The sequence below is a fragment of the Haplochromis burtoni genome, unplaced genomic scaffold, assembly GCF_018398535.1.
Source record: "Haplochromis burtoni strain Fernald_Lab_line unplaced genomic scaffold, NCSU_Asbu1 Contig_513, whole genome shotgun sequence".
Classification (NCBI taxonomy): Eukaryota; Metazoa; Chordata; class Actinopteri; order Cichliformes; family Cichlidae; genus Haplochromis; species Haplochromis burtoni.
Window position 1 is genome coordinate 38,690 of NW_024582874.1, and position 16,753 is coordinate 55,442.

At 45.5% G+C, this 16,753-nt stretch overlaps 1 protein-coding gene across 12 annotated transcripts in view; it reads right to left on the minus strand.

The window, feature by feature from the left end:
* LOC102294047 (microtubule-associated protein 4) overlaps positions 1–16,753 on the minus strand; it is a 163,263-nt gene that overhangs the window by 19,445 nt on the left and 127,065 nt on the right. For 10 of the 12 annotated variants that reach the window (XM_042214063.1, XM_042214069.1, XM_042214065.1 and 7 more), the window contains 2 exons: positions 2,035–3,011; positions 1,190–1,447 (listed from right to left, as the gene is read on the minus strand). In XM_042214063.1, the coding sequence (XP_042069997.1) occupies positions 1,190–1,447; positions 2,035–3,011 (1,235 nt within the window). Of the gene's footprint in view, positions 1–1,189; positions 1,448–2,034; positions 3,012–10,472; positions 16,118–16,753 lie in introns of those variants that run through there. The other 2 variants (XM_042214073.1, XM_042214071.1) reach the window with 2 other exon arrangements.

Below are 16,753 nucleotides of genomic sequence, written 5' to 3' on the forward strand. Positions count from 1 at the left end.
CAAATCAACAAAACAGGCAGCAGCAAATTAGGTCACAAAGCATCTTCAGTGTGCCTGGATGCTGTGATCAGTCCAGGCAAATGTTCGCTGGCCTCACTGAGATATTCAGGTCAAAGATTTTGCCCCAATTGGCGGAAGATATGGACCCAAAGCCCTCAACGATGGTTACACATTTCACTCAGCAGCGTGTTTGCCTCTTGTAACCCTCAGAGCAGGCTAACCTTCACATTCAGCCGAGCCGTCCTGCAACATGAGTCACCCTGCACCCCTGCAGCTCCATCAGGGCTGTTAATATGTTGTTGGTGCAACAGTGTTTACCCTTAAGGAGCTCAGCAGAAGAGGCTGACAGAAGGTTGACTGCTCTTTTTGGGGAACAAGGCATTAAAGTGGACAAGCCAATTAATAAATGGAACTTTTTATTCTATTTTATTGCCAACTCACAACAACATTTGACCCGAGGTGCTTTATATTGTAAGGTAAAGTCCCTACAATAATACAAAAGGCCAACAATCATATGACCCCCTATGAACAAGCACTTGGTGACAGTGGGAAGGAAAAACTCCCTTTTAACAGGAAGAACCCTCCAGCAGTCCCAGGCTCAGGGAGGGGCGGGGCCATCTGCCATGAAAGGTTAGTGTCACAGCTTCGTCCTGACATAATGTCAGTTCCATATACAGACAACCTAATTCTTATAACTGCATGTTTGCAGCTCCTGCGGTGGATAAAAACCAATATCTGCATAGTTATTATAAAAACCACTCGTGTGTTTGTCTGAATTCAACACATTTTCATATAACACAGTAACACACTCCTGTTCATTCAAACGAGAGGCACAGCTAAATGTTTCAGCGTGTTTAACCCTCTTGGCTTTTTCCTGCATTTCCAGCTCACAAACTTTACATGCATTTACATTTTCACCGTCTCTGTGAGCCTGTGCACGCAAACAGACCAGATGGCAAAGATTCATGACCACGGGGGAAACAGACGGTTGTTAGAAACTCCGCTGATCCTAACTTTAGTTAGAAAAAGCCGAAGAAGTAAGAAATCTGTTGTCCTGATCGAAGTGGATGAGGTTTAATAAAATCACTTCAAAACATAAGAAGGACTCATTGTGATGACGTCAATCGTGCAGCTCTGTGTAACTGAGCAGGCTGCTGCCGCTGACCGCTTCCTGTTAGCTAAAACTTACCTTGGGTTTAAGCTCACGTGTCGTGCTGGTGGAGGATGATGTGAGGCGGCTGGCAGAAGTGGTGGAGGGTCGCTTAGACCCTGCAGCTGTTGTGGAAGGTGCTTTAGCTGTGGTTGTTTTTTTGTCTGTAGTGTGGGGGGTGGAGGTGGCGACAGAGGATACGGGACGCTTAGTCAGGCCTGGAGCAGGACCAGCAGCACCTGCAGTGCTCGGGCGCATTTTGGCAGCTGCGCTTGGTTTGGTTGCCCCGGCAGCAGGCTGCGATGCAGGACCGACACGCAGGCGATGGATGGATGATGGATGGAGGGTAAAACCAAGGAAACCAAGGAAAATGGATAAAATTAACAAAAATGGGTGGTAACAGGAGCAGGGTCAAGCAGCACAAGCAGCAATTACATCACAAAAAGTGAGAACAAAAAACCAGAAAACAAAAACAACTAACACTTAGCATTCACTCTGTCGCTTCAAGGCAGTAAACAAACACAACCAGGACAGACGCTTAGGCAGCATGCACGCTCGGTTTTTAAAATGCGCTCACGCCATCCTGTCCACTCCCACGCTGCGCGTCTCAGATGCTTTCAGCCATCATGTCCGTATTCAGCCTGATATTTAATAGCAGTTTGCATGATTTATGATGTAAGATGCAAACTGCCGTGAAATCGTACACTGCTATCATTTCGACTTGTTACCGCATTACTGTAGCCAACATTTGGGTATTACATTTGAAATTCCACCCTGAGTGGGGCGTTACCCTCGCTGTGATACTAAAACAGTGTTTTATCAGAATGATCCTAAGCATACGTCAGGAGCAACATTTCACTCTTACACCTTCCACTGATCCCTACCTTGGTCTTCCTGTCTGCCAGCTCTTTGCTTGGTGTTGAAATGCTTCCATTGGCTGAGGGTTTGGTAGGTTTCTTCGCCTTGTCTCCGTCTGCCTTTGCAGCCTTGTCCTTCTTCTCGTCTTTCTTCTCAACCGTCTTTTTGTCTTCCTGGGTTTTGTCCGGCTTCTCTTCCTTCTGTGTTGTTTTTTCCACCGGCTTCTCAGACGGCTTCGCCGCCTCACCGTCTTTCTCCGTCTTCTTGGCCTCGCCTGCGTCAGCCTTTTCTGTCTTGGCGTCTTCCAGCTCCGCTGTCGCCTTTGTCTCCGTGTCGGCCTTCTTCTCTGTCTGGTCACAGCTGGTCTCGAGCTTGACGGATGTCGGCTGTTGCTCTGGGGTCTTTTCCACTTTGTTGATGTGCTGCTCTTTGCCGTCCTTCATTTCTGTGATCTCGGGCTTCTCTGTGGTCTTGTTCTCTGCTTTGTCCTCCACTTTGGACACTTTGGACTTGTCATTTTGTGCAATTTTGTCCACATTCTGTGCTTTCTCGACGTCAGCCTCCAGCTTTTCTGTAGCCTCCACTTTTTCTTCTTTCTCTGTCTTCTCTGCTTTATTTATCTCTGATTTGTCTGACAATTCTTCTGCTTTCACTTCATCCTCTTTCTCAGGCTTTTGTTGCACAGGCGGCACTTTCTCTGTTTCCATCTCTTTTTCAGGCTCCCTTTGTTTTTCATCCACCTTTTCTATCAGATTTTCTGCCTCCTTTTGATTTCTATCCACCTTCTCTTCCCGTTTCTCTGCCTCCTTCATTTTGTCTTTTTCTCCCTCTTCCTCCACCTTAACCGGACTCTCACTGCTCGTGAACTCAACCTTTACACTCTTCTGCTCGATTTTATCCACAGGGTCAAACAGGTCCACCTTCTTCACACTCTCCTCCTTCTTCTCCTCCTTCTTCTTCTCCTCCTTCTTCTCCTCCTTCTTCTCTGTCATTTCTGATTTTACTGAAAAGAAAAATGACAAAAATGTTTTTTTAAATGAAATGAGAGTCAATAATAGCAGAGTTCATTCAGACAGTTACGCAGTCCCACAAGAACAAGCTCCGGCTCAGGACAGAAACCAGGAATTCACCACAGACTTCAGGCTCATGTAAATCTGTCCACAGCGCATAAAGAGAACCAACAAACATCTCTGCTGTTGGTTCAAAGCTGCAGCTTCTCACTGAATCCTCCGGCCACACCGACACAGAGATCACAGTAAATACTGTAGAACAAAAGAAATCTGTTTTTAACTTTCGTGCTGGTTTACTTTTACTGGACAAACTGGACGAAAGCACAAAAATATGTGATTTGATTCCACGACACAAGCTCTGAGGGAAGTGAGCCTCTGACACAAGTTAAAATAAAAACTGAACTGCAGCTTTTAAGTTCACTGGTGAGGAAGGTACTGTGTTTATGAACAAAACATGAAAAGAGAAGCAAACATGCATCTGAAAACCGACTTCACCGAGCAGTAAAAACAAACTCATTCACGGGTTTAGATTTTTGAAGCACTCTGTAGTTGGTTTTTCAGTCTCTCTGTATTTCTCCGTCTTCAGCTTCCCTGTCTGTTTATGTGTGTTTCACGGGTTATAGTAACTTCCTGTTTTATTTTGACAGTAGCCTTTAATTGTGCATTCTGTTTCACTTCCTGTCTTTGCTCTTTTCCTGCCCTTGTGATTGTCTCGTCTGTTACTCTGCTCTGTGCTCTCCAACTATCATTGTGTCAGCTTATCCAACCTGTCCTGCGTTTCCCTCCTATCAGCTTCCAGTGGATTCACCTTTAAAGGGAATTTTCATTGGGAAGTGACTTTTTCAAAAAGCTAATATATGTAAAATTTCCAGTTTTACACCTTCCCACCTGTTGTGCCAGTCCTTCACAGTCCACCACCAGCAAATGAACATTTTGAAAAGGTTCATAAACGGAAGCTGTTTGGTTTTTGTTTTAAAGACAGATCTCTTTTCTAAGTTTGGTTAAAAAACAAAATCTTAGGTCTGTTTGTTTGATATGTTATTTTTGTTTAAGCGTTCGACAGACAAAATGAACCCCAGCCAAAATTTAAAGGCAACAGGAAATCTTATGAACTGAAAACTTTCAAACTGAACTTGTGAACGTGGAGCAGACTGCAGATCTGGAGATGTTGCTTTCCCTCACGCTCACTCGCTACAATGAAACATGTGCATCATTTGTCCTCCAGTGATGATGACCCAACAGTGGGGTGAACTGAGTCCCATCAGAGCCGCTCACTCTGTGTCCCAGCTAAGGAGCTGGATCCCTTCATGTCCACATTTATGAAATGAACATGACATAACTGATTCAGTCCTGCCCTCCAACCTCCTGTGGAGGACAGAAGCGATGCTGTGCAGACGTCACGATCCATTAAAGAATATTGCATATTATATCAGTGCCCTGTACTCACAAAATGACTGTTTAATTATTATTTTATATGCTCACAATCAGTGTTGACACCAGAAAGGAATGAAGCTTGATATAAAATGTGTTTTCTCATGTAAATGCATTAATCCTTTAACAGGCCACAGTCATCCATGAGCAGCATAAAGAGCAGCCGTCATGCTGAAGCCATTGTGACTGAATTTCAGCCACAGATGGTTGTCAGATGGAGCGCGCTTGTGTTTTATAGGCAATTCATGAAGAAATGTCACATCATTTAGGCTAATGGGGAGATAATGAGTCATCTTGATTATTCAGGAGCCATAAGTAGCTCATTTGTCAGCATGTAGAGACCTGAGTGTGGTGGGACTAGGCCTGATCTGTGTCTATCTCTGACTAGAACAGGAGCTGGCACAGAGTAAGGTCACCAGTGGGATTTTATGGGACAGCCAAGCGGCAGACAGTTGGCCTACAGAGACGATGGGTTTACAGGGGGAGGAGCTTGTTTCAGACAGGATGAAACGAGGTTGCACTGACACCCAGGAAAGGAAACATAAGGAATATATTAAACTGGGGCTACGTCCACACGTACACGGGTATTTTTGAAAACGGAGATTTTCCGTTTTAAAAAATAATCCCGTCCACACGTAAAGGCAGAAATGAAGGAAAACGCTGCTGGGAACATGCCAAAGCAGCAGGTGGCGCTAGATTCCTAACCGTGCAGAAATGTTGGCCAATCAGAAGTCTAGAAGCCTCGGTGGGAAATAGTAAACAAAGCTGGGGCATAGAAGCAGAACAGAGTCGTATGTGTGGAGGGACAGTAACTGTGTGTATATGTAAGCATTTAAACACTGCAGAGAGTAGAATTAACAGTATTGTAGAAATTCATTTCACCGAAACAATAACGTGGCGCACAGTGTGACGTCAAAAAAGGCGCACATCTTTGACGCTGCGTATTCTCCGTTTTCTCCGTTTTCCTCGTCCACACGTAAATGCAAAAACGGAGTTTTCAAAAATATCCACCCTGGCAGGCGTTTTTAAAAATCTCCGTTTTCAGTGACCAAAAACGCCGTTTACGTGTGGACGAAAGGTGCAAACGCATAGAAAAATCTGCGTTTTCAAAAATACCCGGGTACGTGTGGACGTAGTCTGGGAATCATGCAAAGCTAGGCGATGTAATCTAGTGGAGTCCAAGAAAGAGTTTTGGTGCCGGAAAAGCAAAATAGTCTCCTCAAAAAAAGGGAAAACCCCAAAATACGGACTTAAATTAAGGACACATAGTGCACTCAACAAACACAGGCTGTTCAGCTTTGGGGTGAACAGCCTGACAGGGAAAGTTCACACGACACGCAACTACTCAGGCCTGGGACTGCACACAGCAGAGCCAGTGAACATAAAGAGGTGATTATACACAACTGAAAGCTGAGCTATGATAACAAGAGAAGAACAAACCAAAGTCTATTTTCTATACAGCAAACAACGAGCAACTCAGGAGATCAACCCGAGCCCCCAATTAGAGCAGAAATGTGATCCGTCTCACAGCTGTGGTGAAAATGGCTTCATTTAATCAGCCAGCAGGAGGTGACTCCCAGCCCACGCTCCCACAGCCCACTGTGTGAGACTCTCCCACAGGAGGCCTCAGTCGATTTCATTTATTTCTGCTGATTGTGCCATAGTTAGTCACTATTTCACTGTTGTCACCACAGCAGACAGAACACTGCTGGATACAAATGACTGTAGGCACAGACAGAGGTGCTGACAGGGCACAGGAAAGCATGGTTGTAGGATTTCAGTCTACTTCAGTACCCGAAGTGTTCTCGTTCTTTTCTCTGCTCGCGCAGACTGTTGTTGTGATTTAGCTCGATAAAACTGAACTGACCTGAAAAATGAGGAAAAACAAACCAAAACAAAAAAAACAACGGTAACGGGGCGGCCATTTTGGCTCCTTTAACTGCTGTGCTTGTTTCGGTTTCACAGATGCGTGCTGTATGGTAGGACGCTGCATTTATTAGCAGGTTGTTGCAAGTGTATGAACCACGCCTCGGGACAAGAGAACAATGAGCATCTGGGTGCAGTGAGCCAATTTATCTGAAGGTTTCATTAACATAATGATAACACTTATAGCTCATTAAGAGCCGTTAAGCTTAGACTCTCCTGAAAGGAACTGACTCGACTCAAACCTTTTTCCTCTGGCCTTATTAATATGATAAAATATGCCCACTCCAGTCTCTTAAAACGAGTCAGTGTCTGAATTTCAAAGAGAAGAGTAAAAACAGAAACGTCTGACACGTGGAAAGCACTAACTGGGATTTATCTGCATTTTTATGCTCAAATTGCCTTACTGGGAAAATTTCCACCGGGCTCTTTGGACTTTGGATACTGACCTAACATGCACGGTTCATGAAGGTTCATGAAGGTTCATGAAGGTTTCTTACCTTCAGATGTTAAAGATAAGACGCTTTCGATTTTACACTCCGTAATCAATCTTTAGCCAATGAATCGCTCAGGATGAAAATGTGTTAATAACGAGGCTTCAGCCATTAATAAACGATTCAGGATTAATGTGTAAAGCCGTCCTTTTGCTCCTCAAGTGGATTATGTAAATCAGCTCTTTCAGATGCCACCTCATTAAAACCCCCTGCTCCACCTCACTACTCAGCACAAGCTCAGTGGCTGAGAGATCGTCAACAATAGTTTTAGTGTTGTGTTCGGCCTTTTGGTAGAAAACACGCTGTGGAGTTGTAGCAGCACAGAAAACAGACTTTGTGATTTACTGTCCTCTGTGTTACTCTGCAACATTTGGGCCTCACAAGAGTCCAGGCTAACACCACTTCATCAATGAACACTGTGTGCACTTGGCTTTAACTCCTTTACAGGCTTGCAGCATAACCGCTGCGTGTTACATTAGCGTAGGTTAACTGTTGGCATAAATGAGGTTGCTCTCACATCCTGTCACTTGCAGTCAAGGACCTGTTTGAAATCATTTCTTATGGCATACAAAAGTTTGCTTATATATGCACATATGACACGGAAGAGGAACAACTGCAGTTCCTCTAACCACCACCTGTGAAAGTGGAGTCAATGCTAATGCTAATAAAGAATTTAGCACTCCATCCTCTGGTCTAAATATCGTTACTACTGCCTCATTTAACAATAAATAAATATATAAAAGCTGGTGGCCACCTGTGCTACCCCCAGCCTCCTGGCCCATATGGAAAAGAAACAGAAAAAGCTTGTGAAAGACTTGCATCAGCTTTAGCTTGCTTCATATAGTGAATCATAGAAGGCTTATCCAAAACATACAAGTTTCATTTATATCATTTTTCTAGGGATCTTACATCTGTTTTCACTCTTGTGTACTTTTCATATAAGTTTCACGCAAGACAGATGCAAACTTTATAAGATTTATATATATATATTTTCCATATGGGGGTATTAATTTGAAAATCTTAGATTACTTCCTTCTTCAGTTATTGCATCAAGGTCTGGGTCACTGACATTAAAAGCAGGGGTAAAATAACCAAACTAAACAAAAAGCACATGGTAGCAACAACACTACGGTCACGGCGGTATTACTAAATGTGAAAACGGGTTTCTTTGTTGTTGTTTCTTTTTTATCCTGGTAAAAGAAAAAAATTATACTAAATGTGGATACAATGTTTGTGTTTTGACTGAGTTGCGACAGCTTTCTCCAGATTGGATGCCCCTTACAAAAGAACATTTGAACAGGAAGTAGGAGGGGCTTCTATACTCTCACTGACATCATTCAGAGCTTTTGGCTCACTGCCAGCTGACATCATTATGTAACAACCACCCCAACCGGTGGCAGCAGATGGCCCCGCCCCTCCCTGAGCCTGGTTCTGCTGGAGGTTTCTTCCTGTTAAAAGGGAGTTTTTCCTTCCCACTGTCGCCAAAGTGCTTGTTGGGTTTTTCTCTGTATGTATTATTGTAGGGTCTACCTCACAATATAAAGCACCTTGAGGCGTTGCTGTGATTTGGTGCTGTATAAATAAAATTGAATTGTAATGTTCAATGCAACTGTATATATAAATGTGGCCATGTTTGTGCCTCCAGCACTTAGCACCACTAATTGGTTCAAGTTAAAATCGTAGTTATGTATTTTGAACTGCATGATTGATTTTCCGAACTGAGATGCTGTAAGACTGAGCTCAGTTTCTTTGGACACTAAGCTTCTGAGGTTGTCCAAAAGCAGCAACAATAACAACTACTAATAAAAATGACATAATAAAAGCTGCACTATCTGATCTCTGGGGGAGGGGTGTGAGTCTGTGTTATCAAAGACGTGCTTTTCCTGTAAATGCTTTTAGCGCCATGCTTTTAACATGATCGGGTCGAGTTGCACTGGAGACTCCATGGAACCATTTGCTCGATGCTTGGGGCCATATTTCTGCCACAAGTGGATCAAAAAATGAATCTTTCTTCTTTTTAAATTCCTTCCCATCTTCATATTCTATACATCTTCCCCATCCTCGCATCCCAGACCTTACTGTCTAAATCCTTCACTTCCTGTTCTTCGTCAGGGCTGTACTCACTCGTTTGTATCACTGTCACCATGCATTTTGCCTTGTTGCCTGTTCCCTTTCCCAACCCCCTTTCATCTTTTTCCGTATGAAATCTGCTCATCGTCACCCCGATGACCCCTCCAGAGAGATGGAGCTATGACCAAGCTGCAGCTCAATGCAGATTTGCGGTTAATACAATAGAGATTCATGCACTTCCCTGAAATACAGTATCACAAAAAACAAAAAGAATCTTTGAAAGTAAAATGATTTTTCTAAGTTTAGATATCTCCATGACCTTGGTAAACCAAAACAAACAGATGCATACAACACACAACCTGTAGCTAAATGACTCTGGACTTCAGGGGGTGCAGAGAAATAAACATTACTGGCCTACATTGGCCTGGCTGGAAGCCTCTGCCACTCTCTGGGCCAGCAGCAGCAGAGAGCAGAAGAAGAAGCCACAGAGAGAAAAAGCAGACAAAGCAAAGGAGAGACTTGTTAAACGCCCCACCCTGATGGTCCAAGTTTCAAAGTTTGTGACCCCGTTTTGGTGACGGTCATCTTTGGATATGACAGTGACCCGCTTTCAGCCATCTTGGCTGTGCCGGCCCTCACTGGGAATCTAATGAGCATTCAAAGTAACAGGAACAGAGGAGAAAGCGCTAGAACGAGATGGAGAGCGTGATGGAAGCACAGAGAACGAGAGGAAATGAGTCTGGACAAAGACAGAACAACCATCAGTTTTAACAAGCTGTGCTATATCCCGACCCCGAATGGAGGGAACGCTGCTACACAACCTCTCCCTGCAAGCTTGTTGTGCTGCATTAGCACGAGCACATCCACTTACACGTACAGGTAGCCAGACGGGGGAAATTCAAAGCTCCATACCTGTTGTTTCAAGCACTGACACACTCATTTGTTTTCTTCACTCACTCCACGCACAACAATTGTAGCTAAAATACGCACTGTGTGCTTGACCAACACAACCAGACAGATGCTACCATCGTGGAATTTTAATGAGCCCATGTGGGGTGCGAGGGGTAGCTGCTCCCACTGCTGTCGACTTTTCTCAGCTTTTCGTTCTCTTTTGTTGCTCCCCATCTCTTTCCCGTCTGGCACTCTCCCTATTCGTCTGGCTCGGCAACTTCCCCCGGAGCCATTCACGAGCTCAGATCCTTCTACTACAGTAACATTCAAGGAAGCCATGCTGTCTGACCCACGGCAGTCTGACAGAAGACAACTTAATCAAGATGTCAACCTGCTAATTTTCTTGCTTGTTTTCTACTCTCCATTTCAGCTGCTGCATTCTCCAGCCATGCATACTTTACCTCTTTGAAAATGACAACAATGAACAGATAGCCAACAAACCTATATAGCTATATATTAGACGTTTACATCCATGACACTGTATTAACATAGCACCAGTTTAACAGAACTAAGTTTCCTCATTTGACAGATCTGCCACTGGTCTTTTAAAACTGGTATTAAAAGAAAAGACTGGTGTCCACCTACCATCCACTGTCATGAAGGGGTTAGTGCTGGAGTTCAGGCAGAGGCTGCTATAGACACCAGTGTCAAGGTCATCATCGTCATCAATGTCCTGTGCCTTTGTTGATATGTTTCCAACTCTAAAGGTTAAATCTGCACCAGTGTTCAGTTCAGCATCCTCTTTACTCCCATCAAACTCTACAGTCTTGTTAGAATTAGCAGCTTTCTCATCACTGTGTGAGCTTAGAGCTTCAGCAGATCCAGCGTTCAAGCTGCTGAACCCCTTGGGACTGAGAGGCACTGGAAGCACAATGCCCCCTGCCTCTTTCTCCATCCCAAAACCCTCCACTGGGGCTTCTAATGGAGAGAGTGGGAAGCCAGCGCTGCCATCCCTCAAAGGAGGAAATGGGGAGAGGCAGAGGCGGGGTTCGGGTGGGGATTGCCGTAGGTCGATATGTGTGGCACCAGCTGCTGAGAGCGTGGGGGGAGGGGGCTGATCTTCGGCAACAGTTAGCGAGCGTTTCATGGAGTGCGGTGAGCGACGAAGACAGCTTAAAGGTGACGCCACCTGGTCCAGCCCTGCCTCGTCGCCACAGGGGTATTTATCAGGGAGCTGTAGACTGGTGGGTACCGACAGGTGGGAACATTCAGACATTGCTCGCCTCATGGCCTTCCTCTGCTGCTCAGCTCGCCCAATAAAACAGGGCGCCAACTCCTCCTCTTCTTCCATCTCCTCCTCACTGTTGTCCACTGAGGAGCCCTTTGACAACTGTTGAGCTCCCGAGGCTACACCGGCTCCAGCCACATTCTCATCCGCCCTCTCCAAGTGGTTGTCTCTGACTACTCCTATGACGCAGTAGTTGGGGGCCACCTGGGGCATGGCAACTTTTGTGCTTGATTCGGCAAAACATGAGCTGTTCCAGTGATCGGACGGAGAGTCTCCATCTACTGGAGAAGCCTCTGTCAATGAGGCTCCTACTGAGTGGGGAGGCACTGCACTAGTAGGCGATGGCAGCTCCATACACCTGGCTGGAGATCCAGGAACTGGTGGTAGAGGGACCCTGCCACCAGATCCCATGGCAGAGGGCATTCTTCCTGGGGAGGCTGGGGAGGGGGATGGCGAGGAGGAAAGAGGGCTGTCCGGGCTGTCCCCTGCACTGCCCAGGGAAGCATTGCCCATCGAAGTGCTTCCCGACATGCCCCCAACTCTGACCGGCACCTTCAGCTCTGCGTCCATGCCACCTCTGTCTGGACGCTCAAAGAAGCAAAGCTTGTCTTCATCTGTGAGTCCGTCTGAAGCCATAGGTCTGTCACCTACCACCAAGCCCCTCGGGGTACCCGTGTCCTTGGCTGTGGGGTGCTGCCAATCCCAGCTCTGAGCTGGCACGCTGGGCGACAGGGACGGCACCTTGCACAGCTCACTGTACTCTGAGAAAGGAGAGCCAGGCTGCTGATCAGAGAGAGAAGACATGCTGTCTCTCTATTCTCTCCCCTTTCTTTGTTTCCAAGCCTGCAGCTGTCTCAGGTGTCTAAGAGGTAATCTCTACCACTCCGCCTGTCTCGCTCTCTTTCCTTTGTTGTCTTGTGCTGTTGCCGTTTTGCGCTCTGCAACTCCAGGTGTGTGTCTGTGTGTCTCCACACTGAAGTCAAGCACACACTGAGGCTGAACTGGATGTGCCGCTCTCTCCCCTGCTCCCTCTCTCTCTCTGGTTCTCTCACTCATTATTGGAGCTGTCATGTGACCCAGTTGTGGAAGTCAATTGGCTATAGCCAGCTCCCGGAACCCGCCCACTGTGGTGGAGTGAGTAAGCCCCCTCCCATCTACTTTTCTTTTTCACTCTTTTCCCCCTCTAGACCCCTCTCTGTTATTCTGTCTCTTGGCAAAAAGTACAACGTGTACACACACACACACACACACACACACACACACACACACACACACACACACACACACACACACACACACACACACACAACCCCGTTCTTCTTAGTGAGGACCCTCAATGACATAATGGTTTCCCTAGCCCCTTACCATAGCCCTTAAAAATGAATGCCTAACACTAACCCTAACCTAATTGTAACCCTGACACTAAAACCACATTTTGAGCCATCAAACTAGTGAGGACCGTGTTGTGTCCTCACATGTGACTGCTGGTTCTCACAAGTATAGTAGAAGGCAGGTTTCGGTCCTCACAAAGATAGCTAGACAGGAACACACACACACTTCTCTAGAGTACTGCTATTAATGAGTGTCCATCTGTATGACCTGTTCAAATCCCCTCACGTCTCTCAGCAGACAGCATCCATGTAAAGTTTGGGGTCTATTTTCAGTCCCAGCGGCTGAGCTGTGAAACCCTCCTGGTAACAAACAAGCACACGGTTCTTGAAGAGTTGCAGGGGGATAAAATTAGAAAGTTGTAAGATGGTGACAACAGAAGCTCTGAGAGCTAAAGGAACAAAAACGTGTGAGAATGTGTGCGGGAAGCTATCCAAGCATGTGTGTGCGTGAAATAAGCGCAAGCATATCGCAACTCTGAGCTCAGTGTGAAAGAAGAGGAGATGGGAAATGAGTCAGGATGGAGAGGCGAGCCTGTGGTAAAGAGGCCTTCACGTCTGTCACAGTGTATCTGCTCCCACACTTCTATCCCTCACACACACACACACACACACACACACACACACACACACACACACACACACACACACACACATGTGCGTGCGCGTCACATGTCATTAAGCATGTAGATTTTCAACCCTCTAAAAAGATGCTTTTACACACACTTACAGAAAAAGTGCATTCTTCCGTGTAAGCTTTGTGTCACAGCAGATGTAGGAGTCATTAAAGACAGACATGCTATGCAAGTACAGTTACACACTTTCAGGCTAACGCGCACAAACAGTCGAGCCTGTAAGTGTTGGCTTCTTGCACGCAAACACTTTCAGCTCCATTTCGCTTCATCATCATCATCATCGCACAAAAACTGCAATTTCCACTAAACGTGGCACAGTGTTACTGGAGCTGTTGGGGCTGAACAAATGGACAGGATTCATCACATTTATCGTTTTATTTTACAGTACAGTGACAACTTCACAGCAAAATGTCAAGAACATCCAAAATAGCACAAATCTGTCGTCAGCTACAGAAGAATCCGGCCTGTGCTGGATAAATAGATCCCTCTGAAACATGTCCCACAGCTTCATGGATCAAAACAAGACGGCAGGTGACAAAGACGATGCTCCCTTCAGCGTTTTTGTCTCTAGGCCTGTTTTGGTAACACGCCTTTATTTAGTATCGCCTGACAAAACAATGAAGTTTATCGTGCGTAAACAGATAATCTGAGGTAAAGGTCGCAATGTGGTGCAAAAGTAACGGTGGACTGGAGGGAGAGTGTGATGGTTTTAGTTTGATATGTGTGTGTCCAGTGCCAGTCAAAACAGCCGGCGGTTACACTCATTCCCGCGGCTGCCGGTTTGGACTGAGGGCTGAGTGTCAGCAGGAAACCATGATTTATAACAAGCAGACAGGCACACGGGGACAGAGCGAGGTGGCAGGGCTGAAGATGAGGAGTATGCAGACAGACAAGAGCAGGAAAAGGGAATCAGAATTGGAAAAGTGAAGGAAAACAACACAGAGGAAAAGGAAATGTGGAATGGATACTGAGCACAGCGCTCAGATAGAGCAGAAAAGAGCTATTTAAGAACCAATGCATTTACCATCGACCAGCCAAGAAGAAGCAGCTCTGCCTCAGTTTGTGACCAGCTGCCTGTTAGCTTAATGGATGGTACAACAATGCAGTCTTCCCGGTGTTTCTGGGAGGGCAGTGCATCTAAAACAACGTGACTTTAACGATCAGCTACTCAGCATCATCTCTGAATGTTCCACTTCAAGTGGGTCTCACAACAATAGAGAGGATTAAGTGAAATGATGGAGCTGCAATGGTTTACTAAACAAAAGCACAACTGCAAATAGTTCCATAGCCAGAGGAAGCGCCGCTTCATAAAACAGTAAATGAATGAGAGCTTTGTTTCCACTCACTGGAAAAAGGATTCGTGCCAAGCTGGCATGTGGACCAGAGAGGTATGCAGACCTTCCTCCTTCAATGAAAAGCTAAACCTTACCAGCACAAAAGCAGAGGAAGCACAGAGGAAAAACCAGAGTTCAGAGGAGTGTGGGCAGCGTTGAGCTACACCTTCCTCGTTAGTTAGCAGTTTTAGTTCAAATACATCGTTTATGACGCATGATTTTTATTCGTTTCATCGCCAAATGCATAAATATGCTTGAATACTGCAATGACTGACGTATCCTTTCATTGCTTAGGAGGTTACATCATGCATGAGTCTACCCAGGGCGAGAACTCAATTCATTGTGACTTCTGGTCACTTCAGGGGATCGGTCAATAATAAAGAGATACCAGAATGCCTTCCAACTGCAGCCCCTCTCCTGCCCTGTTTGTCTAGCGTATGTCTGACGCATTATGTGGTTAATGGGATCACAAGCGATCCGAGTTTGCCTCCTTCCTTCGGTCTACCCGTCAATTAACTAAAATGGCTCCTCCATTAAAAAGCAGCCTGCCGCCAAACCGAGAAAGCACGTCTCCACCAGAATGCCAACGACCTCCGTCACGTTACGGGGACGTCAGACACAGCCTGCCTCTGTTTCTGCATCGCAAAACGTCACCACAGTCGGCGCCTCGGTCGCCTTTTCCACATCGCACCTGGAAAATAAGACAGACAGGCAGGTAGATGTGCTTGGCAGGTAGGCAGACTTGCTCGAGGCTGACGGACCGTCACTGCCTCTGTGCATCACATGTGTCATGTTTGCTTTGGGCACAATTCTTCTCTCCCTGCCTGCTTGCCTCTTGAAGTACAAAACTGATGCCAGAGTCCCATGGGGACAACGACACACACACACCAACAAACTGATGACCTCACCCTGTCTGACTGGTTGGCTGACAAAGATACGCAGACACACTCACTATACAGTGTTATATAATCCCACTGGGTGACAGAGAGGCTGTGCCTAATAACCCGTGCAGGCCACTAGGATGGCATACAGACAGGACAAAAGCTGTGGCCAGGAAAACAGCTCAGTGGCATGTTTGAATGGCTTTAGTGATGCAGACTGAAAGTGACAGAAAACAGCTTTGATTGATCAATAAAACACCAATTCAAGATTTTCTGCATATACGTGCAAACATCCCAATGTCCCTTACAGTCCTCTTGCTGTGACTATGGTACCAGTATTGGATCGGCGCCACAAATCTGTCAACACTGGACAACAGCCTCAGAGCGGTGCTAGCGAGAAGCTTAGCTGATGAGGCCTTAAGCAGGTTGAAAGGTCAAACTTCTCACATTTTTAGTTGAAAACATAAGAAAAGTTGGATGATCCAAACATTCTAGTTTAATAAATTTACCAGCAGCAAGCCAGACGGCATGTGGGCGTTGTTTCATTGTTTTCCCCGTCACTCACTCAGGTTAGGAAAACATGCAAAAATAAAAACGACCAACAGAAAACAGGATCAATTCAGTTTCGTAACAAAGCTTTGCACCTGAAGACGCAGCAGTAAGTTATACATGCAGGTAGGACTGTGCGATACGACCAAAATCTCATATCCCGATATAAGACATCTATCGTCCTGATAACCATATAAATCACAAACATTTTCTGTAAATTCTGTGAATTTCGACTTGCGTGAAGTGTTTCCAGCTGGGCGTCCTTTACCCGGAGTCGAGTGTTTTAGCCGATGCATGAAACGATACATTTTTAGACATAAGTTGTAACGGACGCTGTTTTCTTTGTGAGTATTTATTACACGGCGTGCTGCGGGGAAAAGCCTGTTCTAACGTTTTCTAAGGTTTATTTTTTAGCACCTGGCGGCTCGTTTTTACTTCTCATCCGTAAACACTCTGCATCTTTCACGTGATTCAGTTTATTTTGAAAAGTCTCAACAGGATCTTGAGCTTTATTGTGAAAGGTTTATGTGGAACAAGCGGACAGGCAGTGGTTTTACCGTCGTTGTTGCTAACGACAACGCATAAAAACAAGCGCTTGTCCGTCCGTAGTGTGGTTATATTAAATATAAGAGAAAGAGAACTTTAATAAATTAATGTAGCCACTACAGTGACATCAGAACCATGAACAAATATTCCCGTAAACAGTTTATTTTGCGACACCACGAAACAAACGACAGCGTAAAATGAAACGATAGAAGTTTTTATATCGCCAGCTGATATATATCGTTATATCGAACAGCCCTACATGCAGGAGGTATGATTCAGGATATTGATTCTGTCATTCGGCACTT